This window comes from Grampus griseus (genome assembly GCF_964374135.1).
Source record: "Grampus griseus genome assembly, chromosome: 20".
In the NCBI taxonomy this organism is placed as follows: Eukaryota; Metazoa; Chordata; class Mammalia; order Artiodactyla; family Delphinidae; genus Grampus; species Grampus griseus.
Genome location: NC_139014.1, coordinates 7,811,290 through 7,836,894, shown reverse-complemented (window position 1 = coordinate 7,836,894; position 25,605 = coordinate 7,811,290). Strand labels below are relative to the sequence as shown.

Genomic DNA, 25,605 nt, shown 5'->3' with positions numbered 1-25,605 from the left:
AGCTGTATGAGAGGTGGGAGGCATGGTGTTTCTCAGATTCTTTTTACCCCTTGGGAAGTAGCAGGCCTTTAGAAATTTCCAGCACTGGCCTCACCTCATTACATTCCTTTCAGGAATCCGTTCTTTGAGTCCTGGCCTAGGTAAACAGCCTCATCTCCCGAGTGTCTGCTGGCCCTGGCACTCCTCTTTCCTCTCCCTCCCCAGGAAGGGCCTGGCTCAGGCCACTGAACACTGCCCAAACCGGGGGCCACAGCAAGCCATCCCCCATCGCCCACTCACTTCCCAGGGGCACGGTGTGGGACTGGCAGCCAGCTCGTCCTGCGACCCGAGGCTGTGGGTGCTGGTACGCCCATTGTCAGTCCCCCAGGGAAGACTGTGCGGCTTTCTTGCTGTGGGTCCCAAGGACACCCGCCTCTCCTCCCCTGTGTTTTGGCCTTGCCGGAGTTTGACAGGAGATGGCAGTGGCGGGCGGGTGGCTTCCAGCCTTGACGCAGACGCTCGGCCCCTTTAATGGCCCTCCTTTGCCCATTGTTGGACTTCCTGCCTCTTCCCCCCTCACGCTGGGAGCCCTGTTAGTGGATACTGATCTTAGGGACCAGGTGTGAAGCCTGCTTTTTTCCTAAGGTGGGTGCTCAGCCCCCACTGAGCAGGCCAGCCCTTAGGGCCACCCAGTCTTACAGGATGTGATGTTCAAATCCACTTTAAAGTAACTTCTTGTTTCAGCTTCCTTGTACTTTGAACCGGTTGATCAGCCTCAGTTTGCCTTTTTCTGTCCTTGGAACATTTTTATGTGGCGCATTAGGTTCAGTGGAGAGCAGTGTTGGGAATGAGGGTCTAAGACCAGGAGCTGCGGGACCAGCTCGTCATTCCTGCTGTGCCGTCAGTGCTCGGCGTCAGAGCTGCAGCTCAGGGAAGCAGTGTGCGCCTCGGGCAGCCCGGGGGGCAAGGGGCAGAGAGTGGGCCTCCTGGCCAGGGCAGAGCTCCTTGGAGCTCAAATGGGGGTGGGACGGAAGTGCTCAGCCCCCGTGCCATGTTGCCTTCCCCCAGCAGTGTCCCCCCTCCTCCCTTGGCCACTGAATTGCTTTACCACTTGGAGCACCTCCTTAGCTCAAACTTCAGAAAGGGTCTGGAGAGTGATCCCTTCCCCCTTCTCTGGTCTCAGCACCACCAGGCTCTCCTGGGAACAGCCTCAGGGCTCCTCAGCCTCAGCACTGCTGATGCTCTGGGCCGGATCAGTCTCTGCTGTGGGGGGCTGTCCTGAGCACTGTTGGATGTTTAACAGTGTCCCTGGCCTCTAACCACCAGGAACCGGCCCCCACCCACCCACCCACCCACCCCCCAGCTGTGACAGCCAAGCGTGTCTCCAGACATTACAGATGTCCTCTGGGGGGCAGAGTTGCCCCCAGTTGAGAACCACTGGGCTACCTGGTCACCCTGCCCTGCTCAACAGCCAGATGACGCTTTTAACGTGACCCCCCCCTCCCCGGCTCAGAGACCTGCAGGAGCTCCCGTCACTCAGGACGGACTCTCAGGTCCTTCCCTGGTGCTTTTTCTCTGAGGCCCGAGACGCCTGGCCTCGCCTCCTGTTCCTTGCTGCTCTGTCGCAGCCCTGCTGGCCTCTGCTGGGCGTCGAACATCCAGTCAGGGCGGCTCTTCTGTCTGCTTGGAAAGCTCACTCCCCTAATACACTCAGATCTCTGGTCACATGTCACCTTGGAGCGGCCTTTCCTGGTCACCCTCTCAAAATAAATAACTTGCTCCCCTCCCGTTTCCAGCCTGTCCCCCACACACCCTGGGTAGTGCCTTGGTTTTCTGTATGGCACATAGCACCACCTGACCTCTGTCTGTGTGCCTGTCTGTCTGTCTGTCTCTCTGCTGCACTAGAATGGAGGCTGAGTCAGAGCGGGACTTATCTCACCAGTGCCTGTCCTCCCTGAAGCCTGGCTCTCTTCCTCCAGAGCAGGTGCGGGAATCCTCGCTATGCGGGGCAGGTGTGTTGTTTGCTACTCCTGTTTCCAGAGGAGGCAGTGGAAGCAAAGGATGTGGGTTCTCGGATTCCACCAGGCACGTCCCACAGACATGTCACAAAAGTGTCCAAGCACAGGGAGTTATACCCAATCTCTTGTAATAACCTGTAACGGAATATAATCTGCAAAGAACCCACAAAAACAAATCGCTGTGCTGTACACTTGAAACTAACACAATATTGTAAATCAACTATACGTCAATTTAAAAACATGTTAAAAGTCTCCAAAGTAATGCATGTTCGTTTTGTTTTTTTTTTTTGCGGTACGCGGGCCTCTCACTGTTGTGGCCTCTCCCGCTGTGGAGCACAGGCTCCGGACGCGCAGGCTCAGCGGCCATGGCTCACGGGCCCAGCCGCTCCGCGGCATGTGGGATCCTCTCGGACCGGGGCATGAACCCGTGTCCCCTGCATCGGCAGGCGGACTCCCAACCACTGTGCCACCAGGGAAGCCCAATGTTCGTTTTTAAAACCACCTGTAGCCCCTCTTTGCTCAGACACTTTAACATTTTGGTGTGTTACCTTTCTTGTCTTGCTTTTTTTTGTTATTCAGAAACCTCTGATAGCTACAGCTCTCCCTCAAGAAATGTTAAACAACAGTTCACCACCTCAGAGGTTGTTCAGAATTCTAGAACCAATAATGACAGTTAAAATCTATCCACCTTCCACCTCAGATCCCACGCTGGTAACAGTTTTTTAAAAACTGCGTCCAGGGTGCGCCTAGCAAAAAACGTGGCTCCGTTTCATGACTTAGTTTCACTTTACAATCTGGCGTTTTCCTGGAGCAGGCACAGCGCCCTCTGGTGTTAGCCTCCAGTGTCTGGTGCCTGTGGTCTGGGTGCCTGATCTCTCAAGGGTGGGAGGAGCAGAGGCGGGCGGGCTGCTGAGACCCGGTGGTGTCTCCCATCTGGCGGCCTCGGCGGGCGCTCAGGGCCCTGATCCGCAGGCAGAGGCCACCGCAGCCGCCTGCCATGTGCCCCAGAAGTGAATAGAGCAGTTGTTGCTTTTATAACCAGGAGAAGAATTGCTGTCTTTCAGAGGGTGTGGACCTGCCAGAAATGTGTTTTACTCTGTCCCTATCTCTGCTGCTCTGGGGAGGAGGAGCTTTTTCTGTGGTTAAGCGAATGGACTCGAGCTAGACTGCCTGAGTTGAAGTCCCAGCGGCACCACTTAGGAGCCATGAACATGAACGTGTGACCATGAACACGTGACTTATTTTCTCTTTGTCTCAGTTTACTTATCTGTAAAGACAATGACAGTATGCTTATTTCGTGGAGTTGAGGATTTCTCCGGTTAAAACACGTGAAGTGCTAGAAAACTGCATGGAGTGTAATACACACCAGCTGTGCTGTCGCTGTGAGGAGAGGCTTCCAGAGCAGGGGTTCTGAAAGCCTTCGAGATGCAGGGAGCATGTGTCTGGAACAGGGAGAGGCGAGGAGGACGTGGGTAAGCGCTGTCGTGTGGGAGATGCTCAGCTGGAGCGGCTGGCGGATGTGAAAGGAGCAGTGCCCAGTGTGGTGGGACATGGGCACCTGGGAGGGAAGCTTGTGAAAGAGCATGAAGAGGCTTGCAAGTCATCCTTGCCCTCCCAGGCGTCTTGTTCTCATTTTCTGGAATTCCCAAGGAAAAGAAATGTAGCCAGAGGAACTTCCCTGGTGGCGCAGTGGTTAAGAATCCGCCTGCCAATGCAGGGGACACGGGTTCTATCCCTGTCCGGGAAAATCCCACATGCCGTGGAGCAACTAAGCCCATGCGCCACAACTACTGAGCCTGCGCTCTAGAGCCCGCGAGCCGCAACTACTGAGCCCACGTGCCTAGAGCCCATGCTCCACAACAAGAGAAGCCACCGCAATGAGAAGCCCGTGCATCGCAATGAAGAGTAGCCCCCGCTCGCCGCGACTAGAGAAAGTCCGTGTGCAGCAACGAAGACCCAACGCAGCCAAAACAAATTAATTAATAAATTAAAAGAAAAAAAAAGAATGTAGCCAGAATAGTGGCCCCTGCACCCCTCCGTCCTCCCTGCCACACCGCTCTGCTCTACACTGTCATTGTCATTGTCACGCGAGATCAGAAGAGCCTGGAGACCCAGCTTCAGGGTGGAAGGGAGTCAGGCTCGGGCAAGAGGCCAAGCGCAGGTCAGGAGAGCCACATCCGGGGACACGCTGGCTCACCAGGCCCCCTCCCGGGAACTCGGGGACCTGCCTGCCCCACAGCCTCGCAGAGGTTCTACAGAGGGAGGAGGGAGAAAACCCACCCCTGTCCCTGCCGTGACAGCTTTCACTGGCTGTGTTGTTCCTGCTTCGGCCTCAGAGCAGGGGCCTCAGTTTCCCGTACCCCCTTGGGGGCAGCGAGGCTGGGCTGTGTCCCATCAAAGACTGTGCTGATTTAGGGTCTGCACTTGGGCCACTCCCTTCCTTTCCTGGCAGCTCTCTCGGGGACTCACACAGACGCCGAGGTTGGGATGATGTGCAGACTCAACTTGGGTCTCTCCTCAGGGTCCCTGAGCCCGCGAGGCAGCCTGTGCCCGCAGCCGCAGCTGCTCCAAGCATGGCGTCACCTCCCGCCCCATGCAGCACTGTCCATCTCCCAGTGGATTTCCCCTCACTGCAACTTCTGGTTTCCATGGCAACTTGGAAAGACCTGCAGTTGTGGCTTTTGGAAGTCTAAAATGAGAGCAGAGGTTTGAGATAGGGTGGGACAGCACTGAAAATACCTGTCCCACCCAGGGATTTGGGCCCAGAGGGTTACAGGATGGGAGGTTCTTTGAATTAGAAAAATGGCACTGTCATCCCAGCACACCCTTAGCAGAGCTCCACGTGGCCCCTTGCAGCCTCCTGGGATCTTGGATTCTGAGCTCAGGGTCTTCAGCCTGCGCCTAGGGGGCAGCGGAGGCAGGTGGAGTGATCACAGCACTTAGCGTTGGCTGAGCCCTTACTGTGGGCCAGGCGCCTGGTGGCCGTCTGTGCTTTCACTGCCTCGTTAATCCTCTGAGCCACTCATCCCACCTTCTACACGAGCGCTTCGCGAGGCTGCTTTGCAAGGCTGCAGCGCCAGCGCAGGTGAGTGTCCGGTGTGCTTAACTCCGGGGCTCCCTCTCATCTGGAACACGGGCTTGTGTCCCTGGAGGAGCATCTCTGTCACCTGTTGATGGCGGGCCCATTGCTTCCCCTTTACTTTTTTTTAAAGTCACATCCCACTAATAGCAGGGTTTGCTTTAGTCGTTGCCAGGATTTCGGTGCCCTTAAGCGCGTGTCTCCCTTCTCAGTTCTCCTCCCGTGAGGTCGCCGTTCCAGGCCCCACGTTCTGCGGTGGAGTCACCTTGAGTGTTCGGTTGGGTGTCTGAGGGAGCAGCTCTTCCATCCCCCTAGTTTGGGGTCTTGGAGGTGCCTGAGCCAGGGAGGTGGGCAGCCACACAGAGATGCGCCGGTTCCCAGGACTCAGTGAAGAACCGCAGGGGAGCGGCCCCAGGTTTGGGGAGCCAGCAAGGAAGGTGCACTGGCCCAGTGGAGAAGCGTCTCCCGCCTGGGCTGCTGTGGGGCATCCGGTGCCCGGCAGGGGGAGGGGCTTTGTCATGGAGGGATGGGTCAGTGCTTGCTGCGCGGTTGGCCAGGCTCCAGAAGCCGGCGTCCCGAGAGTCCAGAGTCGGTTACTCAGCAGCTTGCAGTCCTCTGCGGGGCAGTCGATAACGAGCAGGCTGTGACTGGCGGGGCAGGATGGCCCAGATTAGAAGGTGGTGAGGCTGATAGCGGCTTCAGGGTGACCCTCGGCCCAGTGTCACACTCCTCCTGCAACCCACCCTGCTCAGCACTCGGCAGCAGGGGTGCAGGGCAGGCAGAAGCTGGAAAAAGGATTCCACTCACAGCAAAATGTTTGGCTCTCTGCAGAATGGGCTGTTAAATCTTTCATTTACAATGAGGCCTTACGTGGTTTGTCATGTAGCCACTTTTCAGCGTGACCAGAGTTACCGCTGGTGAGCACGGTGTTTGCCTTTGGTGCGGGAGGTCGCACCTGGCGTGCTGTCTGCTGATCCAGGTGCTGTTGGAGGGGCGCGTGGGGTTTGGCAAAGCCGAGCTCTGGGCTTAGGGTTTGTGCGCTTAGCTATACGTATGCTACGCTTCACTAAGAGGTAGGGAGGAGACTGTATCCTGTAGGTGATTTTGGGGGCCGTGCTCTGACACCTGTGCTCTCTGTTCCAGTTGAAACTAGAGGACCGCTCCGTGGTGCCCCGGGATGTGGTCCGGCACATGCGCTCCACTGTGAGTCCCGCGTCCCACTTGGTGGGGCAGGGTTGGGGGCGGGGGTGGCCTGGGGCATGTCCTGGCCGGGTCTGCCGGGTGGCCCCGCGGGGCGCCTGCCGGGACCTGGATGCCTTCTCCCCCGCAGGACAGCCAGTGTGGCACGGTGATCGACGTGAACATCGACTGCGCCGTGAAGCTCATTGGCACCAACTGCATCGTCTACCCCGTCAACAGCAAGGACCTGCAGCACATCTGGGTGAGCCCGCCCCGCCTGCCACCCCTGCTGACCTCCCCTCTCGGGGCTCTGGTTCTCTCCGCGGCACCTTCCCAGGCCGGGCGGCCAAGCCCAGCAGTCAGCTCGCTCCCTGCAGCCTGACCATGCTTCTTGTGAGTCAGCCATTGAGACGCGAGGTCAGGACACAGCTTTACGTCTCCAGCAGACTGCTGGTTTCCCTTCTCCTCTAATGCTTTTTTTTGGAACAAATTTCTTTTCAGCTTACTTTTTTAATGATCTCAAACTTACTGAAAAGTTGTAGGTACCTTTATCCCCTGCAACATCCAGGCTCCTTAGCTGGTGACGCTTCGCTGCATTAGCTCCAGCGCCTTTCCTCCCTCCTTCCCCACCTCTCTGTACTCCTCTGTCGCTCTCTCTTTCTCACTCCCCCCACTGCCTTCTCTCCCTCTCTCTCTCCCCTCCCCTTTTCTGAAACGTTTGAAAGCAAACTACAGGTATGATGCTATATGACCCCTAAGCACTACAATGTGTATTTCCCCAAAACAGAAACACTCTGCTGTTTAACCACCATTCAAAGCCCCAAGCAAGGACTTTGACCCAATACTGTCCAATCCACAGACCTCATTCAGTTGTCCCCACAATCTCCTTTTTCCCCTCTGACCCAGGATTCCATCAGGAGCACACACAAGAATTGTCAGCTCTTTGATCTCCCCCAGTCTGGAGAGGTTCCCCACTCTTGCTTTGTCTTCCTTATCCCGGGTGACCCTGAGCGTGGGGCCATCTGACAGTGCCCGTGACCAGCCTGGGGCCCTGCGTTCTTGGCAGAACTGCCACGGAAGTGCCGCTGAGCTCGTCGCTGGCCCGGAACGTCCCGCGGCCGCAGGGTGGGGACATTCCGTTTGCTCCCCAGTCGTCTGGGGCTCTGCCATGCCTCCTCACCGTAAAGTCAGCATTCACCCCGTTGGAAGCGATTGTATCAGCTTTGTGGGGAGATATTCCGGGATTGTGTCAATAACCCGGTACTTCTCAAACCCCCATACATCAGCCTTAGCTTCCATTAACAATTCCCAGCTGAATCGGCCAGCGCTCCGGTGGCTGCTAAATGGGGATTTTATGACTCCACCGTTGCCTCCTTGTTTCTGTCAGTTTGGCATCTGCTGTATGGAAGAGCTGTACTTTCTGTCCCATTTATTTATTCATTTTGTACACCAGTATGGATGCAGAGATTCCTGTTTTATTCAGTTGGTGATAACCTATTACTGTCATTATTCGTTTTGTTGCTTGAATGATCCCACGTTTGGCCAGTCGGATCCCCTTCAAGCTGACATGTGTGTCCTTTTGACATATCCCCACCATTTTTTTTTAAACACTTTCTTTCCATCTTGTATTTTTTCTCATCCAGCCTAGAGTCAGCTGTTTCTTCAGGGAGCCCTGGTTCCTTTCAGAAAATGGTATTTCAAAAGCCAAGGTCTGGATGCACGCTGGGTGTGCTAACCGCTGCTAGGCCCTATTCAGGGCAACACGGGGGAATACATGTATGTGTACATAGGTAGACACACACACGTCTAAATACGTCCGTGCCTGTTCTGTGTGTGTAAGATGTATGGGTTCGTCTTGATCCTTCCAGCCCCAGTCCAGCTCCTCAGGTCCCTCCTCTCTTGCCCTCCCTGTTCCTGTATCAGTGAGTGCCGTCCCCAGTAGTGAGAGACTTGGCTCTCGATATCCTCAGTTGAGTTATTTATTTGCTTAAATCACTTTACTTATTCGTCTGTATAACCACCCTCCCCAGCCCGCTCTCACTTACGTGTCCTGTGTCCCTGGGACGCCGTCAAGCTTCTGCCTCTGCGTGGGAGGGGAGCTGGGGTGCAGCTGGACTCTCGGGGGAAAGCCTGCTGCAGCAGCTATTAGGTCGGACCTGTCTGTGTGGCCAAGAGGAACTGGTGCCCTGGACACCAGTGTCATCGGCCACCTCTCACGGCCCTGTCCCCCTGATCTGCAGCCCTTCATGTATGGGGACTACATCGCCTATGACTGCTGGCTGGGGAAGGTCTACGACCTGAAGAACCAGATCATCCTCAAGCTGTCCAACGGCGCCAGGTGCGGATCTCCCCGCGGAGGAGCCCGTCCGGGAGGAGCCCGTCCGGCGGGGCGGCCCGGGAAGGGGGGCAGGGGCTGTTGACCTCCCTGCGGAGGAGCCCGTCCGGTGGGGTGGCCCGGGAAGGGGGGCAGGGTCTGTTGACCTCCCTGCAGAGGAGCCCGTCCGGGAGGAGCCCGTCCGGCGGGGCGGCCCAGGAAGGGGGGCAGGGGCTGTTGATCTCCCCGCGGAGGAGCCCGTCCGGTGGGGCGGCCCGCGAAGGGGGGCAGCCCGGGAGGGGGGGCAGGGGCTGTTGTCTCACTTCCTCGAGGGCCGTGCCAGGGCCTGCAGGCTTTCGGGGCCCCGAGTCTCAGGACCTGACCCTGGGCTGGTCTCCTTGTCAGCCCGGCCTGATTCTCTGGCTCAGTTTCTGGTCTAGGCTGTACCGTGGCTTCGGGAGAGCTGCATTATCATTTAGGACACGCGAGAGGAGCTGATGCTTTATTTTAGGCACCTTAATGGTGGTGAACGCTCAGATCTGGGGGTAGAGTCTTGTTTGTTTTAGGAGAGTTCCTTGTACCAGTGCAGGGGCTGAGGTGTGGGCGGAGGATGAATTGCCTATTTTGGGGGGGGGCGGACGTATTGACACCTCTGGACAAGCCCTTTAGATCCTGACCGGCACCACAAGGGGTCCTGGCTGCCTCGCCTCCCCTAAGACTCAGGCACTGTGTCGGGTGCCAACCAAGCCCCTGTGCCCTGTTGCAGGTGCTCCATGAACACAGAGGATGGTGCCAAGCTCTACGATGTCTGCCCGCACGTCAGCGACTCTGTACGTTGGCTCCACCCAAGGATCCTGGGGGGTGGGGGGCCCCTCATCTCATGTTCCTCAGCCCCTGGGCTGTGCAGGAGGGACTTCTCAGCAGAGAGCTTGGAGCTGACCCAGGCTAACCACTGCTTCTACGCCGTTGCTTTCCTAGAAAAGGGGCGGTGTGTATCCAAAGGTATAGAAGTTTGGGTGTGGGCGGAAAGCAGTAGGACCTTTCTTTGCATTTTGCTAACTTTGTATCTCATCCTTTTTAAATCTCCTGTTTTCTTAGAGCGTATGCAGTATTTTACTGCAATTGACATCTTAGAACAGTAGTACATGACACAGTTTGTCAATAAGAATACTAGGGGAGTGTGTGTGATTAAGCAGGTTTGGGGACCCCTGTCCTCTGGAGCTTCAGTCCTTAAAGTGCCTCCCCTGCACCAGCAGCATTGTTGTGGCCTGAGGGCTTGGAAGCAGAATGGGTCAGACGTGCATTTCAGTAAGATCCCTGGTGACTTGTATGCACCTGAGGTCTGGGAGGTGCTGCTCCGGAGCCTTAGGGGCTGTGGAGCTGGAGGTGCGGGGCCAGCGGGAGCCAGGCACAGAGCAGGGGGTGCGGGTATGGAGAGCGCCCTCCCCTGAGGAGGCAGTGCTCACGGGGACTTTTCTCTGGCCCCCAATCCTGCAGGGTCTCTTCTTTGATGATTCCTACGGCTTCTACCCAGGCCAGGTGCTCATTGGCCCTGCCAAGATCTTCTCCAGTGTCCAGTGGCTGTCAGGGGTCAAGCCCGTGCTCAGCACGAAGAGCAAGTTCCGCGTGTTGGTCGAAGAGGTAGGGGTGGGGGCGGGACGGGGGGGGGAGGCCCTGGATCTCCTGCCCCCGCTGCCTCATCTGGGGCGGGGCTGCTCTGAGGACCAAGGGAACCCGGGCCGAGCAAGGTGGGAGGGTGGAGAGTGGCAGGTCCTCTGGGCCCTGACTGGAGGTGAGGAGGCCGCAGTGAGTGACCCCTGGGCTGGGCCTGTTCTGGGGGTGTCCAGACTTGGTGCTGCCCCGTGATGAGGACCTGCTTCCTGCTCTGGGGGCAGGTGGGCTCCGGACAGCTGCTTAAAGAGAGGGCATTAGAGCCTGCTGACCGTGGCCCTGTCCCGCCCGCCACCCCCAGGTGCAGGTTGTGGAGCTGAAGGTCACGTGGATTACCAAGAGCTTCTGTCCAGGGGGCACGGACAGCGTCAGCCCCCCGCCCTCTGTCATCACCCAGGAAAACCTAGGCAGGTGAGCGGCTCCAGTGCGCCACCCGCTCCAGCGCCCCCAGGGGCGGTCCCCAAGCAAGTCTCTGGGCCGCGGGCACGGGTGCGCGGGGCTGAGAAACCCCTGGCCCAGCCCCTGCCTCTCCTCCCTCCCCTCCCAGGGTGAAGCGTCTCGGATGCTTTGACCATGCTCAGCGGCAGCTCGGGGAGCGCTGTCTGTATGTCTTCCCAGCCAAGGTAGAGCCGGCCAGGATTGCCTGTGAATGTCCAGAAAAACACTGCGCCCAGGGGGAGGGCTCTGTGGCCAAGAAGGTATGTCCTCGGGCTTGGGGCTTGGCGGGCGTTTGAGGAACTGGCCTGGAGCCATTTCCACAGCAGGAAGGTCTGTGCTTTAGGCCTTGGGGGGCAGCCCTGATGACTCTTGCAGGCCAGTTAGGTGTGTACAGCTGTCACCCCTCAGACCGAGCTGCCTGGGGTCCGGCCGCGTCAGCCGGCTCTCCACAGCGCCCGCCCTCCCCGTTCCTTCCCCGCAGGTGAAGCGCCTCCTGAAGAAGCAGGTTGTGAGGATCATGTCCTGCTCCCCGGACTCCCGGTGCTCCAGGGACCATTCCGTGGAGGACACAGGCAAGAAGGGGGCGGCCAAAGCCAAGAGCGAAGCAGGGTCTGCCAGCCCCGAGGAGACGCCCGATGGGTCTGCCAGCCCCGTGGAGATGCAGGACGAGGGCCCCGAAGAGGCCCACGAGGGGGGCGAGCAGCTGCCCCCCTTCCTGCTGAAGGAGGGCGGGGACGACCGGCTGCACTCGGCCGAGCAGGACGCCGATGACGAGGCCGCCGACGACACAGACGACAGCAGCTCGGTGACCTCCTCCGCCAGCTCCACCACCTCCTCCCAGAGCGGCAGCGGCGCAGGTCGCAAGAAGAGCATCCCCTTGTCCATCAAGAACTTAAAGCGGAAACACAAGAGGAAGAAGAATAAGATCAGTCGGGACTTCAAGCCGGGGGACAGGTGAGCTCAGGGGCGCCTCCCTTTCCCGGCCGGGTGTCCTGCCCCCGCCCCGCCCCCACACGCATGCACACCCAGGCTCGCGTGCTCGTGGGCGCGCTCGTGGTCTGCAGGCCCCACGAAGGCTCAGGGGTGCCCAGCCGAGATGACCTGGGTGCCTGGGCTTGGCCGGGTGGGAAGGAGGGATCTGGGAGTGGGAGAGGGCGGGACGGGGGCCCCTTCCCGGAGGAGATGCCTGGTGGGGAGACTTGTTTCTTCCCTGCTGCCTGATGCTCAGGGTTTCAGGTTACCAAGCCCGCGAGGTGGGGCGGTGGGTAGAGAGCGTAGCTGCCCTTTCCTCACTGGTCCTGCCCTGCAGGGTGGCGGTGGAGGTGGTGACCACGATGACCTCAGCAGACGTGATGTGGCAGGACGGCTCCGTGGAGTGCAACGTCCGCTCCAACGACCTCTTCCCTGTGCACCACCTGGACAACAATGAGTTCTGCCCTGGAGACTTCGTGGTGGACAAGCGAGGTAGCGCCGGGTGGGGCTTGGGAAGAAGGGGCGAGAGGTCTGGGCATCAAGGACACTCCCCTTGGATGGTGGCTCACTCTTCTGAAGACTCGGGGAGCCTTTCTGGCCTGCACTGACCGAGCCAGGGAAGCAGTGGGTTCTGGGCCCCGTTGTGGTTGACGTGCAGTGGGTGGGTGGGTGGGTGGCAGGTGGCACCACCAGGGTGCCTTAGCTAGTCATGCGCCCCCCCCTCCCCGCTGGGTCCCCAGTCCAGAGCTGTCCGGACCCTGCTGTCTACGGCGTGGTGCAGTCTGGGGACCACGTGGGCCGCACCTGCATGGTGAAGTGGTTCAAGCTGCGGCCGAGTGGGGACGACGTGGAGGTGAGCGTGTGCTGCCCCCACGTTTCCTTCAGGGTGGGCTCTGGTGGGCTGGATGTAGGGCCCCTGGGCTCACGACCACCCATCCTTTCCCAGCTGATTGGAGAGGAGGAAGATGTGAGCGTCTACGACATTGCCGATCACCCTGACTTTCGGTTCCGCACGACCGATATTGTTATCCGAATTGGCAACACTGAGGATGGAGGGCCTCACAGGGAGGATGAGGTACGTGCGCCCTGGCCTGTGCGTCAGCTGCAGTACATGATGGTGCCACCAGGTGGCACCAGGAGCCAAGACATGCAAGTCCTTTGGGCTGCGTGTCCACCCCAAGCGCCTTCCCCAGGAGAGCGGCTGCCGGCAGTGGGGCCGCTCAGTCCGAGCACCTGCACGAGGACTCACCTGCCTGCCGGGCTCAGGCCTCGTTCACACAGCTGTTCCCTGGGCCTATTAGAGAAGCCCATTCCTGTCCTCCGCGCCACGAGCGTGGTGTCAGGCGCTACAGGAGCACAGGAGAGGCCTGGGGAGGTGGCGTCTGAGCTGCGCCCTGGAGCCCAAGTAGGGACACGGGGTGGGGTTGGGCAGATTCCAGGCAGAGGAAGAGTGGGGACGAGAGTCCCGAGGCTGGAAGCCCAGAGAGACCAGGGTGCTGTGAGCAGGAAGGGAGTGAGTGGGGGGCTCAGTGGACAGTGAGCATTGGGGGTGTTTCAACCAAAGGGTCCCGTGCTCGAGGTACTCACGGTGGTCTCTGGCTGGTGCCCACATCCCTTCTGTTCTCATGGCCTTGCCCCTGCCCTCACCCTTGGGGAGCTGCACCTTTGACCCTGTCCCATTTGCCCTGCAGCCGTCGGTCGGCCAGGTCGCCCGCGTGGACGTCAGCAGCAAGGTGGAGGTGGTGTGGGCTGATAACTCAAAGACCATCATCCTGCCCCAGGTGAGCCCCTGCAGAGCCCGCCTCGCGGCTCCAGACCGTGGCAGCTGGGCCGGGAGCTCAGATCTTCCTGGCCAGGGAGTCTGCTTTGGGGGAGGAAGGTCTCAGGGAAAGGAAAGGCAGTGTTACACCCAGAGCCCCGGGGTGAGAGAGTCGGGAAAGCAGAGAGGCAGCCTACAGCTGGATTGCCAGTCGTGTGTAGATTTTCTCAGACCTCCCAGATCTGCCTGGATCCCCGTCCACTGTGGTAAGAAAACACAGGTTGCTTCCTTTAAGAAACAGAGCCTTCACACCAACACTTCTAGGAAAACTTTCACAGATCAGGGAGAGAAAGCAGATGGGTTCTGAGCGGCAGGGCTGTTTTTGACGCTGTTTCTTCGCTCCCTTGTTTGAGCTGATGCTCACACCCCAGCTCCCCTCTCCTGGCACCAACGTGGGGTGGGGAAGGGGCTCACCCCTCGTCCAGGAGGCCATTCCAGGGGCGGGAACAGGCTGTGACACGGCCGCGCTGACCAAGTGCACTCAGCGGCCAGGAGGCTGGAAACAGGCCTTGGCTGGGCCTTGGGCCCGTGGGTGGGGCTGGGGCAGCGGAGGTGCCTCTCAGGGGCCTAGGGCCCACCAAGCACAGAGGCCCAGCTGCGGAGGCCAGAGCAGGAAAGGGAGGAAGGGTGGCGTGGCTGCCGAGGCCTCAGGGCGCCATCAGCTCTGAGGGTTGGGGTCCTGGCAGAGCGCCCCTGAATGGCCCGCGCCCCATCTCCCCCACCAGCACCTGTACAACATCGAGTCTGAGATCGAGGAGTCAGACTATGACTCGGTGGAAGGCAGCACCAGTGGGGCGTCCTCGGATGAGTGGGAGGATGACAGTGACAGCTGGGAGACGGACAATGGGCTGGTGGAGGACGAGCACCCCAAGATAGAGGAGCCCCCCATCCCAGCCACCGAGCAGCCAGCGGCCCCCGAGGAGGACAAGGGAGTGGTGATCAGCGAGGAGGCTGCCACGGCCGCCATCCAGGGAGCCGTGGCCATGGCCACCCCTGTGGCTGGGCTGATGGAGAAGGCGGGCAAGGATGGGCCCCCGAAGAGCTTCCGGGAGTTGAAAGAGGCCATCAAGATCCTGGAGAGCCTCAAGAACATGACCGTGGAGCAGCTTCTGACGGGCTCGCCCACCTCCCCCACGGCGGAGCCGGAGAAGCCGACGCGGGAGAAGAAGTTTCTGGACGACATCAAGAAGCTGCAGGAAAACCTCAAGAAGACCCTGGACAACGTGGCCATCGCAGAGGAGGAGAAGATGGAGGCGGTGCCAGACACTGAGCGCAAGGAGGACAAGCCCGAGGGGCAGTCGCCTGTGAAGGCCGAGTGGCCCAGCGAGACCCCGGTGCTCTGCCAGCAGTGTGGCGGCAAGCCCGGGGTCACCTTCACCAGCGCCAAGGGCGAGGTCTTCTCGGTGCTGGAGTTCGCGCCCTGTGAGTTCGCCCCGTGTGTGTTCCAGATCTGGAGGCCAGGTGGCTGGCCCCTGGCTGCCGCCCAGGGCGGGGGAGCCGTTTCCCTGGCCTGGGCACCAGTCCCCATGCCAGAAGAGGAGGGCAGGGAGCATGTGGGTTCATCCACCTGTTGGGGGAGCGCTCCCAGCGGCCGCCGCACCTCCAGGTGGAGTTCCCAGGCCTCGCCCTGAGGAACTGACCACTCTCTTTCCCCCTCTAGCAAATCACTCTTTTAAGAAAATTGAGTTCCAGCCTCCAGAAGCCAAGAAGTTCTTCAGCACGGTGCGGAAGGAGATGGCCCTGCTGGCCACCTCGCTGCCCGACGGCATCATGGTCAAGACCTTCGAGGACAGAATGGCAAGTAGCCGGGTGCGGGCCGGGCCTGGGGACCGCCGGGCGCCCGAGAGGCTGCAGCCTCGGCGACTCCCTACGGGGCAGGACAGGCTCCGCCGGGGAGCCGCACGGCTGGCAAGAGTCCCACGCGTGCGTCTAGACCAGATGGTCGTCCTTTTAAAAGTTAGCTTAAGATTGTAATGATCATCTGACTCTTCTCTCGTTTTCTGAAAAATTAGAACATTTTAGAAAAAGTCATAGTTGCTTTGACCAATCCTCACCCTGCCCCCAGGGGCCATGACTTCAGGAGTTTCATGGGTCTCCTTCTTGGTGATCTACTTCTGTGTTTACGTGTTCGTGCATCGCCATAAACCAGCCTATCTTGTAGGATTTCTTCTACACGAATAGCACATCGTCATACGCATCATCTATAACTTTTTTTTTCAGTCAACAGGGTAATTTTTGAGACCTACTGATGTAGGTCATTGCTTTTTAGCTACAGGACAGTATAGCCTCCCGTGGCCACGTCACACTCCATTTGCCACTTCTCTGTGACCTGGGCCCCGTGTTTTGAGTCATGCTGGTGGAGGCGTGTGAGCGCCTCCTTGTGTGTTCCAGGAATGAGCGAGCATGGTCCATCTGCCACCTTATTGTTCAGCAGACCTTCACTGGGCCTTGCTGTGTGCCAGGCACCATGTGAGACACTGAATTTGGGTCCGAGTGAGGCCTCAGCTCCAGCCCAGGCCTGGAGGAAGGGGCCAAAGGAAAGGGACCACAAAGAGAGGCACTGTTGAAATGGGCCTGCAGGTGGCCAGAAACCCCAGGGCAGGGCCAGGAGCACGTGCGTGGTCAGGGCTGCTCGAGGTTCTTGATGATGCTTTTAGTTTTCCTTGGGTTTTAGTGAAATTCCTTTTGAAAATTCCAGCCCATCTCAGCTCTGCTGGTGGAAGAACTCTTTTGTTCGCTTTCTACCCAAATCTCACTCCGAGGGAAAGGGAAATCGTGTGTTATCTTGAGGCCCACAGAGTGGCTCCAGTCCCAAGCACACGCGAGGATTCCGTCACCAGCTCGTCCTGGGCCCTAGCCGGCTCTCAGCTCGTTGCTCACCCGGCACGTTGCCCTGGCGATGGTCCCCCCAACCCCGACAGTCAGTGTGGACCTCTGGTGTCTGTGGAGAGTCTCCTCGATGACTTACAGCCTGAGTTTCTAGTGGTCTCCCAGCATTTTCCCCGACTTCAGTTCCTCTGATCCTTCTAGTTCCCTAAAAGCAAGTGCAGCCTTGCCATCCTGGAATGTTCTTTCATCTTCTGATGGGTTGTAATTGTTGCTTGCTTCACTGGGGGTGGGGGGCTGTTTTGAGGACTGCAACTTACAAGTAATGATTTATAAGGAAAAAACCTGGTAGGATACAAACTGGCTTGGAAAATTCTTTTTGTGCCGGGAGTTAAAAGATGCCAAGCAGGTCTGCACAGAGATGTTTGCGTTTAGCTTCTCTGTTGCAGGCAGTGTCTGGAGTCCCAGGGGGCTGCTCCTGCTGGAGCCGCACAGCGCCCTGGAAAAGATCACATCCAGCTGCCCCGTGTGGAAGCCCGCCGCCAACCTCAGCCTTCCCTCCCTCCCTCCTCTAGGACCTCTTCTCGGCCCTGATCAAGGGCCCCACTCGCACCCCCTACGAGGACGGCCTCTACCTGTTTGACATCCAGCTCCCCAACATCTACCCAGCCGTGCCCCCCCACTTCTGCTACCTCTCCCAGTGCAGTGGCCGTCTGAACCCCAACCTGTATGACAATGGGAAGGTGTGCGTCAGCCTCCTGGGCACCTGGATTGGAAAGGTGGGTCCGGTGCCGGCACCTGGTCAGGACTGGGGGAGGCCAGTCTGGACAAGTGTCTGGGACAGAGTTGATCGATGGCACTGTGTGTGTGTTTTAGGGGACAGAGAGGTGGACGAGCAAATCCAGCCTTCTCCAGGTGCTCATCTCCATCCAAGGTACGGTGGGCGGGGCCGGGGGTGGTGACAGGGCTGCCGGAGGGCACAGTGACTCTGGCTTTTGCGTCCCCCACCTCCTGTCTGTAGCTCTGGCCTCCTCTCGGGGGTTGAGGTCGGGCGGGCCTGATGGGCTTCTCCTCCCGCAGGTCTAATCCTGGTGAATGAACCGTACTACAACGAAGCCGGCTTTGACAGCGACCGCGGCCTACAGGAGGGCTATGAGAACAGTCGCTGCTACAACGAGATGGCGCTCATCCGCGTGGTGCAGTCCATGACCCAGCTGGTGCGGCGGCCGCCCGAGGTCTTCGAGCAGGAGATCCGGCAGCACTTCGGTACTGGCGGCTGGCGGCTGGTGAACCGCATTGAGTCCTGGCTGGAAACCCACGCCCTGCTGGAGAGGGCCCAAGCGCTGCCCAACGGGCTTCCCAAGGACAGTAGCTCGCCAGAGCCGCCAGCTGTGGCCGAGCTCTCAGACTACGGCCGAGAAGAACCTGAGGACGGAGGGCTGGCCCCTGGAGAGGCCTCCCAGGGCTCAGACTCGGAGGGCGGCGCGCAGGGCCCGGCCTCAGCCAGCAGGGACCGCACAGACCAGACTTCGGAGGCAGCGCCTGACGCCTCAGTGCCACCCAGTGTCAAACCAAAGAAGCGGAGAAAGAGCTACCGGAGCTTCTTGCCTGAGAAGAGTGGCTACCCTGACATCGGCTTCCCCCTCTTCCCGCTGTCTAAGGGTTTCATCAAGAGCATCCGGGGGGTCCTGACGCAGTTCCGGGCCGCTCTGATGGAGGCGGGCATGCCCGAGAGCCTGGAGGACAAGTAGTCAGCCAGCCCTGGAGGAAGGAGCGCCGCCGCGGGGAGAGGCCAGCTGCTGCCTGCTCACTCCCTCCCCTGGAACCTCCCCTCTTCCCTTTCCTCCTCCGTCCCCAGTGCAAGCCCCGCCCATTGCCCTTTTCTTCCCAAGGTGAGTTTGATGCTGAAGTGCAGGAAGTTTCTTGAGATGCTGCCATTTCTGTTCCCAAGCAATCTTCCAGCAAGCGGGGTCCGCGTGGCAAAGAAAATCTGAACCCTGTTGCTGATTTTCCACTTGTCACCCCAGGCAGGGTGTCCCAGCACTTCCTCCCTCGCCATCTCCACCTCAGGTCGGAGGTGGGCCTTTCGTGGGGGCTGACGCGGGAGAACTCGGGGCCCAGGTCTGTGCGGACCCGCGGGGCCGGACCCGTGGGACGAGTGGATGTGCCTTGCATGAAGTGTGGGTTGCTCCAGCGGTGCCCCGGTCCCCTTTGTCCTCTTCAGTCCCACTGTAGCTTCCTAGTGTCCCAGGCCCTCCTGCTGCCACCACCAACCGCCTCCTCCCTCGTGTCCCAGCGCCAACACTCTCCCTTGGGAGTTGTAGCTGCCGTCACAGACTCCTGGCTCTGCTCTGGCCCATTTGCACAGGAGAGCCTTCGGGCCTGTTGAACTCGCTCTCTAAGAGAGGTTGGGACCAGGCTGGGTTCGGGGTGACCCCCAGGAGAGGTGGTGGCCCTCACACGCTGACATGGAGTGAGGACCAGGGAGCTGCTGGGAAGGAAACAGCTGTAGGTGCCTTGCTCTTCCTGTCCCACGGGGCCTTGCGCATCTGCTCCCCCGCTCAGCCCCATCCCAGGGCCCCCGGAGGCCGCAGCACAGACAAGGCCAGGGCAAGTGCGAGGGCCCCTCCTGTAGACTGTGCCCCTCCCACTATCAAATGCTAACGCTGGGAGGCGGCATATAGCTCCCTGAACACAGCGAGCCAGCCCTCTCTCCCGGAGGATGAGAGCGAGGCCTGTCAGCCCTTCACTTACAAGCTGCAGGCTCCATGCGGGAGAGAGGCGGCCCGCAGGCTCCTCCCTCGCAGGGACGGGCCCAGAGGTTTACAAGTTTCCTAAGCGTTCGATAATGTGAAGCCCCAGTTGAGTAGGTGCCGTTGAGCACATCGCAGCTGTGTAATTTTGGTGTATGTATGTAATATTTAAGATTGAAAGAAAAGAAATCTCAAAAGCAAAGATACTAACTCTTACTAGGAAAAAAAGACAAAATAAGAAGCCAAAGCATGATGCGTCTTGTCCGCCTTACGCTGGCTCCACACCTGCGCTGCCGCAACCGCGCGCGCGCGGGGCGGCCGGCAGCAGCGCGGGGAAGGGCGGGGCCGGAGCCGATGTCTTGTTCAAGGATCACCCGGGGTGACTGCCGCCGGGGCTGCGCTTCCCCGGTGCGTTGTTCATGTGGAGATGTGAATGCCTACTGCTTAAGATACCTGTATAAAGTGCGGTGTGATTAAACTTTTTTTTTACTTGCATTTTTTTTTTGTTTGGCTCATTACAATGTACAAAAAAGACAAGGTGGCACCATTAAACCTGCCTCTGCCATCCATCCGGCTCTGTCGCCTTTCTTCCCCTCGGGGGCACCTCACACACCCTCCCCAGGGGAAGGAAAGATCCCTGTTGCTGGGGAGGCTCGAGGCAGCGGCACCTTCCCCTCCCAGCCTGCTTCTGCGCCTCCGCGCCGCCCGTCCGGGGGACTCACGGGGGCCGGGAGATGAGGGTCTAGAAGTTCAGTGGGTCGGTGCTCTCGCCTCCGAGCAGGGCCCATGTCCTGTTCCTCAAGAGCTGCCTTTCAGCAGTGCGTCAGCGGTAGCCGTGGCCCCCGGGGGCCCGTGACTGACCAGTTGCACCGGTTCAGCTCCTTCCAGGTGCTGGGGGAGCTGACTCGGCAGCACCTGGCCTGGGCTTGAAGCCAAAAGGGTGCCCCGCTTTGAGCGGGTAGCATCTGCCCCTCCCTGCTGCTTCCTTTTAACCCCCCGCCCACCACTCCCCCACAAGGACGGGTTCCTCCAGCTGCCTGCCATTTGGACCTCTGTTGCTCCTTGCCCGTTCTCCCCAGTGCGCCTAACTCGGAGGCATTTTCTCTTTCCGCTGAGACTCGCTGGCCGTGTGGCCCTAGGTAAGACACACTGGCTCTGAGCCTCAGTCTTCCTGCTTGTGCGAAGAGGCAGTTGGCTCCAGGCCAGATGTGGCACAATCATCACTGGGGCAGGGCCCCACCCCTACAAAAGCAGCCGGGACCAGCTCTGATCCTGTGCCCACCACCAAAATGACTTCCCAGGGGCCAGTAGCATGTGCACTGCCCCATCCAGGAGGGACCGTTGGGCATCATGTTAAATTCTAGAGCCCTGGAAGAAGCAAGACCCCACTCTCCCCAACCCCTAGGATAAGACCAGTAGGCTGGGAAAGTTGCTTTATTTGGATTTGATTCAGGGGGTGGGGCTCCCGGGGCTCCCAAAACCAAACACGGTGGCCTCCACGCTCCTAGCCCAGCACCTCATCCTGGCCTTTGGTGGGCAGAGCCATCCTTCCCAGCCTTCTCCAGGAGTCTTCTCCTCCCGACCGGCCACGTGAGCTGTGGACAGGCCCTCCAGTCCCTGGGGTGGGAGGGAGGGGCCTAAGCTCAGAGTAAACCAAGTAGACAGACTAAGGCACGGCAAGGCCCGCGGAGTCATAAGTGCTCCGCTGGAGGTGGCCTCCAGCTGGGTGAGGCCTGTGGCTCCAGAGAGGGTGGGGACTCCCTGCAGCCACTGACCATCCAGAAGTAGTTTGGGTGCACCTGGCCCTGCACAGCCTCACTGATCATCAGTTCCCCGTCCACAGCAAACACACCCTTCCTGTCCTTGGGTTCCAGGCGGAAAGCAACCACGGGCACGTACACCAAGTGGGGACAGTCACACTCCATGTGCCTGCCTTTCTCCATGGCCAGGAAGAGGCGCAGCAGTGTGGCCCGAGACACACCTGCCCGCACGTAGAACAAATGCATAGCGCCGGCCGCACAGCGGCCCATGGGTGCAGCAAACATCTCACTGCCCAGGTGTGAGTGCAGCAGCGCCAGCACCAGCACGAAGTCCTGCTCCGGCACCACCGTCCAGTGAGAGGGCACTGCCTCCTCCAGGGGCACCAGGTGGGCGTCCACAGGGCCCTGCTGGGCCTGCTGGTCCCGAGCGGGGCAGGGGGGCATCTTGGAGACCACCGTTTCTACAGGGAGGTAGGCCAGGGAGCCCTGGTAGGTGCGCAGGGCCGCCAGGCGCAGGAAGGTGCCCAGAGTGAAGCGCATCTCACCCAGGCGCCGAAACTTCTCACTCTCCAGATCCACGTCAGCGATGAAACCCCAAGCCAGGCTGAGCACGGAGAAGAGGCGCTGCCCGGAGGCTGTCTGCAGGGACAGCAGATCCATGGGCGCCAGCAGCCGGTGGCACAGCAGCCGGGTGCAGTTGGTCAGGAGGTCTTCATTGGTCACCTGCTCGAAGCTGCAGAGGGAGAAGTCAGATGGGGCGGGCAGGAGCCCTCACACGTCCTCCCCTTCCTCCTCCTGGGGAGTTGGGGCGGGCGAAGTGACACTGAGTCCCTAGGGAGTTGGCAGGAGTGACAGATGGAGCAGGTGGAGGCAGCAGCTGGAGTCACGGAGAGGGCCCCAGACGGAGGGGCCGAGGCTCCAGAGAAGAGGGCCTGGAAGTTACCCCTGGGCATGGTAACTTACAAAAGAAAGCCTGGCAGTAGGGCGGCACTAAGGGGAAACAGAGGGCCACTGTGGCCCTGGGCTCTCACCCGGCATAATGGTTCACAGAAGCGGCCAGTGCATTGCCAGAGCCGGCTGGGAGGCTACACAGGGGCTTCTGGATGGCGGTCTCCCAGTCAGGCCGCTCCATGAGCCCGTTCACCACCTGTTGGAGCGCAGGTGGCCTCAGCCTGGGAAGCACCCCACCCCCACGACCCAGGCCCAGCCTCCCGGTGCGGGCCTCACCTCATGCATCAACCCGTCTCCAGACATGACCACCAGCGCGTCCCAACGTCTCAGGTCCTCCGCCCGCACCAGCTCCCGGGCGTGGTTCCGCCGCTCTGCGGAGAGACCAGCGCGGCTATCACGGCGGGGGCTGCGGTGGGGGGTGGGGGGTCCCTGTCTGGGGATGCTCCCTGCATCCCCGCGGGGAAACACTCACCAGTGAGCGTCAGCGTGAAGGAGACATCGGCCTGGGCCAGCAGGGGCTGCACGTGGCTCCGGAAGAGCTGCAGGGCTTTGCCCTTGCCCCCGCGCGGATTTAACAGCACCAGCACTCGGCAGGGCCTCGGGAGCGGGTTCCGGGAGCCGCCCGCTGTAAAGACAAACCCGAACCGGCCACTAGGGGGCTGACGATCACAGCAGGGGGACTGGGGTGGAAACGCTGTGCCTGAAACCCACGGGTAACTGATCCAACAGAGTCTGACCAGAGGCAGCGGCCTCCAGCGGTGGGGAGCTCCAGCGGCAGCCCCGCGCTCCTCACCCGGCCAGCTTGGCTTGGCTCAGGCTCGGCCCGCTTCCGGTCTCGTCGGGAAAAGTGCTTCTCTCGGGCGTCCCCAGCCTCTTTTGTTCACCTGACTCGGGCCAACCTTCCTCTCTCGAGAGAGAGAAGGGATCCCCCCACAGGCCTTCCCCGCCAGGCCCCCACAAACCTGCATCCATAACCTCGACCCGTGGCCCCCGCTGCCAGGGGGTCCCCGGCGCTGTCGGGGCGCTGTCTGCGGCGGCGGCTCCTGCCTTCAGCTCCTTATCGGTCCTGCCCAGGCGGGCGTCTCGGTGCCGGCTGTGGGGCTCGCCCTCCCCGCCCGGAGCCGGGGCTGTAGGGGCACCCGCGTCATTCCCTGCGGTTGCCGGATCTGGGGGAGAGGAGACACCGCTGGTGGAGTCCGCAGCGGCCCCCTGAGGTGGGGGGCGCCCTGCTAGGTCCTGGGACCACGCGCGGGGAGCCGCGCCTCCGGCATCGCCTAGTTTTCCGAGAGGTCCTGAGAGCCGAGGTCCAGTGCCACCAAGGGCGCTCCCGTCCTAGAACTGAGCTCCCACCCCCACAGGCAAAGGGTCTCTTCCTGAGGGGCTTTCTTTTCTGGGGCCTCGGGTTCCGGCCCGACGATGATTCAGAGCCCCGTGGCTCTCTCCGGGGGATCAGGTCCTCACCCCCTGGGCGCTGCCAGGAGGAGGGGAGTCCAGTTGCGTGAAAATCCCAGAACGTGAGTGGACATCGCAGGGCGCGAAGTTCGGGGCGAGCGATCCCCGCCCCGAAACAGCCGGGTCGCCGTGTCCTCTACCCTGAGCTCCGGAGCGGCCGGAGTCGCCGCGCGCGCCTCTAAGGACCAGGCTCTGCGGCGCCGCGCGCAGCGCTCGTGGGAGCAGCGCCGGAGTCGCGCAAGAGCTGAGCCGGAGCCCGGCCGCCAGCCGCCGCCTCCCTCGGCCGCAGCCGAGTGGGCGCGGAGGCCATGCGGTGCACGGCAGTTCCCCCGACCGCCCAGGAGCCACGCACGGCGAGAGGACAGGGCGGGCGGCCAGCCCTACCCAGTCGGTCCGCTTTGCTGGGGAAGCGCCACCTCCGTTCCCCACAGTGGCCTAGGGCTGAACGCAGCTCGTCCCTGGCTCAGCCTCGCATCTGAGGGACAACTGGAGCGCCGGGCAAACGCTGACCGCACGGCCTCGCTGTCTCCAGCCTCAAACTTTTGTCTCAACTTCGGGGAGGGACCTGTGCCTCGCCCCCGGGCCTGGCCACGCCCCGCGCTCCCCGCGTTTGCGGGGGAGGACCCCGCGCCCTGCATAGCTGGAGCCCGCCTGTCCCCGGCCTCACCGCGCCGCCCCCCGCACGGTCAGCGCCCACGGCTCGGCCACGCGCAGCCCTTTGCATGGGTCCCGGGACGCTGGGAGTAGGCGACCGGCGGAAGGCGGCGCCGCAGCCCGGCAGGCGAGGCGGAGGCCGTTGGCGAGGCGCGGAGCCCCAGGCCCGGCCACGAGCGGCGCGCCGCGAGCGCAGCGTCCCGGGCGCGCGACGGTGAACGCGCAGCGCAGGCCGAGGCACGGGCCTCACGCGATCTCGCCTCGGCGCCCAAAGTCGGAGCGGCCCCCGGGTGGGACTCCGGGCACACGTGGCTCAGGGCTCCGGGCAGACCCTCGGCTGCCCCTGGACGCTGCGACCTTCCGCCCCGGAGTCTCCTGGCAGGACTGGCCCCGCTCCCGGCTCCGGGCAAGCAGCGCCCGCTTCGCGCGCTCCGCCCCATCCCACCCGGATTTCGAGGCCCAGATCCCGCCGGGTGCCCCCCGCTCCGTGCCGGGGCGTCTCTCCAGCCGCTCCAGTTCTCCCCCCGAGTTATTTTTAGCCTCCCGACCAGGCAGCTCTGCAGCGCAGCCACCGAGCCTGAGGCAGCCAGGCGAGCGGTCCCGGGGAAGGCTGGCGACCTGCGCGGGGGGATGCGGTCCAGAGGGGGGATCCTTGTCAAGAACCTCAAAAGTTGGATCTTTTTGACAGAGGACAACGTCGAGGCTCGCCTAGGCCAGAGAAGCTGCTCCGCAGCGGGCGATCCAGGCCCACGCACCCGAGAGGAGCTCGGCGGTGTAAACAGGCCTAGGGGTCCCCATCCGCATTGGGCAGCCAAGCATCGGGGGCGTGTCCTCCGCCGCCTCCACTGGCTCAGTGGGAAGATGCAAACGGGCCCAGGACTCGTGTATCGGTGCTTGTGTGATAAACATATCACCGGCAAGTAAGTGTCTGACCTGAACTTGTCCGCGACCAACTCGAGTAAACTCCCTGGGGGGCTGTTGGCGGCGACCCAGAGGAGGAAGTTACCAAGGCGGACTTGGCGACCTGACCAGGTAGGGCCAAAGTTAGGAAAAACCAAACCGCTGTAGGAGGCTGAGGTGGTACAGGCCCAGGCTGCAAAGTGCTCACGCGCCCACACCTACCCCCACCGACACCCGCTCACAACTCTCTTCCCATCGCCTCAAGTCGAGAAGAGGCAGGTCTCTGCGGCCCCGGTAACTCGGGCGCGCCTCCGCCGCATCTCTTACAGAGGACCCAGGCGGCCCGGCCCCGTTTCCCAACACCTGGGAGGGGAGGAGGGCGGGGCCCAAGTGTCCCCACGTAGAGGGGAGGCGCAGGCTGGGACGCGTTGGCCTGGCACGCGTCCGGGTGGTGGCCACCTCCGTCCTGCGTGGCCCCCGGGCAGCCCTGGCTGGGTCCTGAGCGTCCCGAGCGTGTTCCGGGAAGGTGACTCAGCGACGCTTTCACGGGTCGAGAAACCATGCGAAACTAGGAACCGGGCGAGGAAGCGGGGGCGGGGCGGCATCGCCCTCTCGCAGGGCCGCGGCGGGTGTCCGCTGAGGTCTGATCTTGAACCTACAGGCCCCCACCCGCAACCCCCAGGAATGCGGCGCCAGGAGGGGAGCGCGGCGCTGCAGCCGCAGTGCCGCGGTCACGCGACGCGGAGACTCAAGCGCCTGCGGGAGGAGGGGGCTCCTTGCGGGAGCCGGGGCTCGATCCCTCTCCTCCCCCTTCGCCTGCCTTCTCCTCCTGCCAGGACT

At 61.1% G+C, this 25,605-nt stretch overlaps 2 protein-coding genes across 3 annotated transcripts in view; one reads left to right on the top strand and one right to left on the bottom strand.

Annotated features, from left to right (window-relative positions):
* The window catches only part of UBE2O (ubiquitin conjugating enzyme E2 O), a gene marked incomplete at its 5' end in the record, with an annotated part of 56,563 nt that extends 36,978 nt beyond the window's left edge, over positions 1–19,585 (top strand). Inside the window, 17 exons of the mRNA XM_082678466.1 lie at positions 6,220–6,279; positions 6,407–6,517; positions 8,496–8,593; positions 9,336–9,399; positions 10,067–10,210; positions 10,542–10,651; positions 10,788–10,938; positions 11,160–11,632; positions 11,988–12,142; positions 12,391–12,503; positions 12,597–12,725; positions 13,342–13,431; positions 14,195–14,891; positions 15,130–15,266; positions 16,871–17,074; positions 17,172–17,229; positions 17,376–19,585. Coding sequence (XP_082534592.1) covers positions 6,220–6,279; positions 6,407–6,517; positions 8,496–8,593; positions 9,336–9,399; positions 10,067–10,210; positions 10,542–10,651; positions 10,788–10,938; positions 11,160–11,632; positions 11,988–12,142; positions 12,391–12,503; positions 12,597–12,725; positions 13,342–13,431; positions 14,195–14,891; positions 15,130–15,266; positions 16,871–17,074; positions 17,172–17,229; positions 17,376–18,046 — 3,465 coding nt within the window. The 3' untranslated portion in view covers positions 18,047–19,585. The remainder of the gene's footprint in view (positions 1–6,219; positions 6,280–6,406; positions 6,518–8,495; positions 8,594–9,335; positions 9,400–10,066; positions 10,211–10,541; positions 10,652–10,787; positions 10,939–11,159; positions 11,633–11,987; positions 12,143–12,390; positions 12,504–12,596; positions 12,726–13,341; positions 13,432–14,194; positions 14,892–15,129; positions 15,267–16,870; positions 17,075–17,171; positions 17,230–17,375) is intronic.
* Positions 19,586–20,547: 962 nt separating this feature from the next.
* On the bottom strand, positions 20,548–24,625 carry SPHK1 (sphingosine kinase 1). 2 transcript variants are annotated; one of them, XM_082679268.1, is made up of 6 exons: positions 24,484–24,625; positions 22,722–22,925; positions 22,232–22,384; positions 22,036–22,130; positions 21,840–21,955; positions 20,548–21,541 (listed from the first exon to the last, which is right to left on the bottom strand). In XM_082679268.1, exons 2-6 carry the CDS (start codon positions 22,729–22,731, stop codon positions 20,740–20,742), a joined length of 1,176 nt encoding a protein of 391 aa, XP_082535394.1. In that variant the 5' UTR covers positions 22,732–22,925; positions 24,484–24,625; the 3' UTR covers positions 20,548–20,739. The 2 variants fall into 2 exon arrangements, with proteins under 2 accessions (XP_082535394.1, XP_082535393.1); XM_082679267.1 differs by lacking the exon at positions 24,484–24,625 and adding an exon at positions 23,596–23,763.
* Positions 24,626–25,605: the final 980 nt, after the last annotated feature.

What these genes read in the sequence shown, in the direction of transcription:
- SPHK1 (XM_082679268.1), bottom strand. An exon ending in GAGACGGGTTGATGCATGAG is followed by an intron (nt 21,956 to 22,035) that starts GTGAGGCCCGCA and finishes GCGCTCCAACAG; the next exon opens with GTGGTGAACGGGCTCATGGA. An exon ending in TCTGTGAACCATTATGCCGG is followed by an intron (nt 21,542 to 21,839) that starts GTGAGAGCCCAG and finishes CTCCCTCTGCAG; the next exon opens with CTTCGAGCAGGTGACCAATG.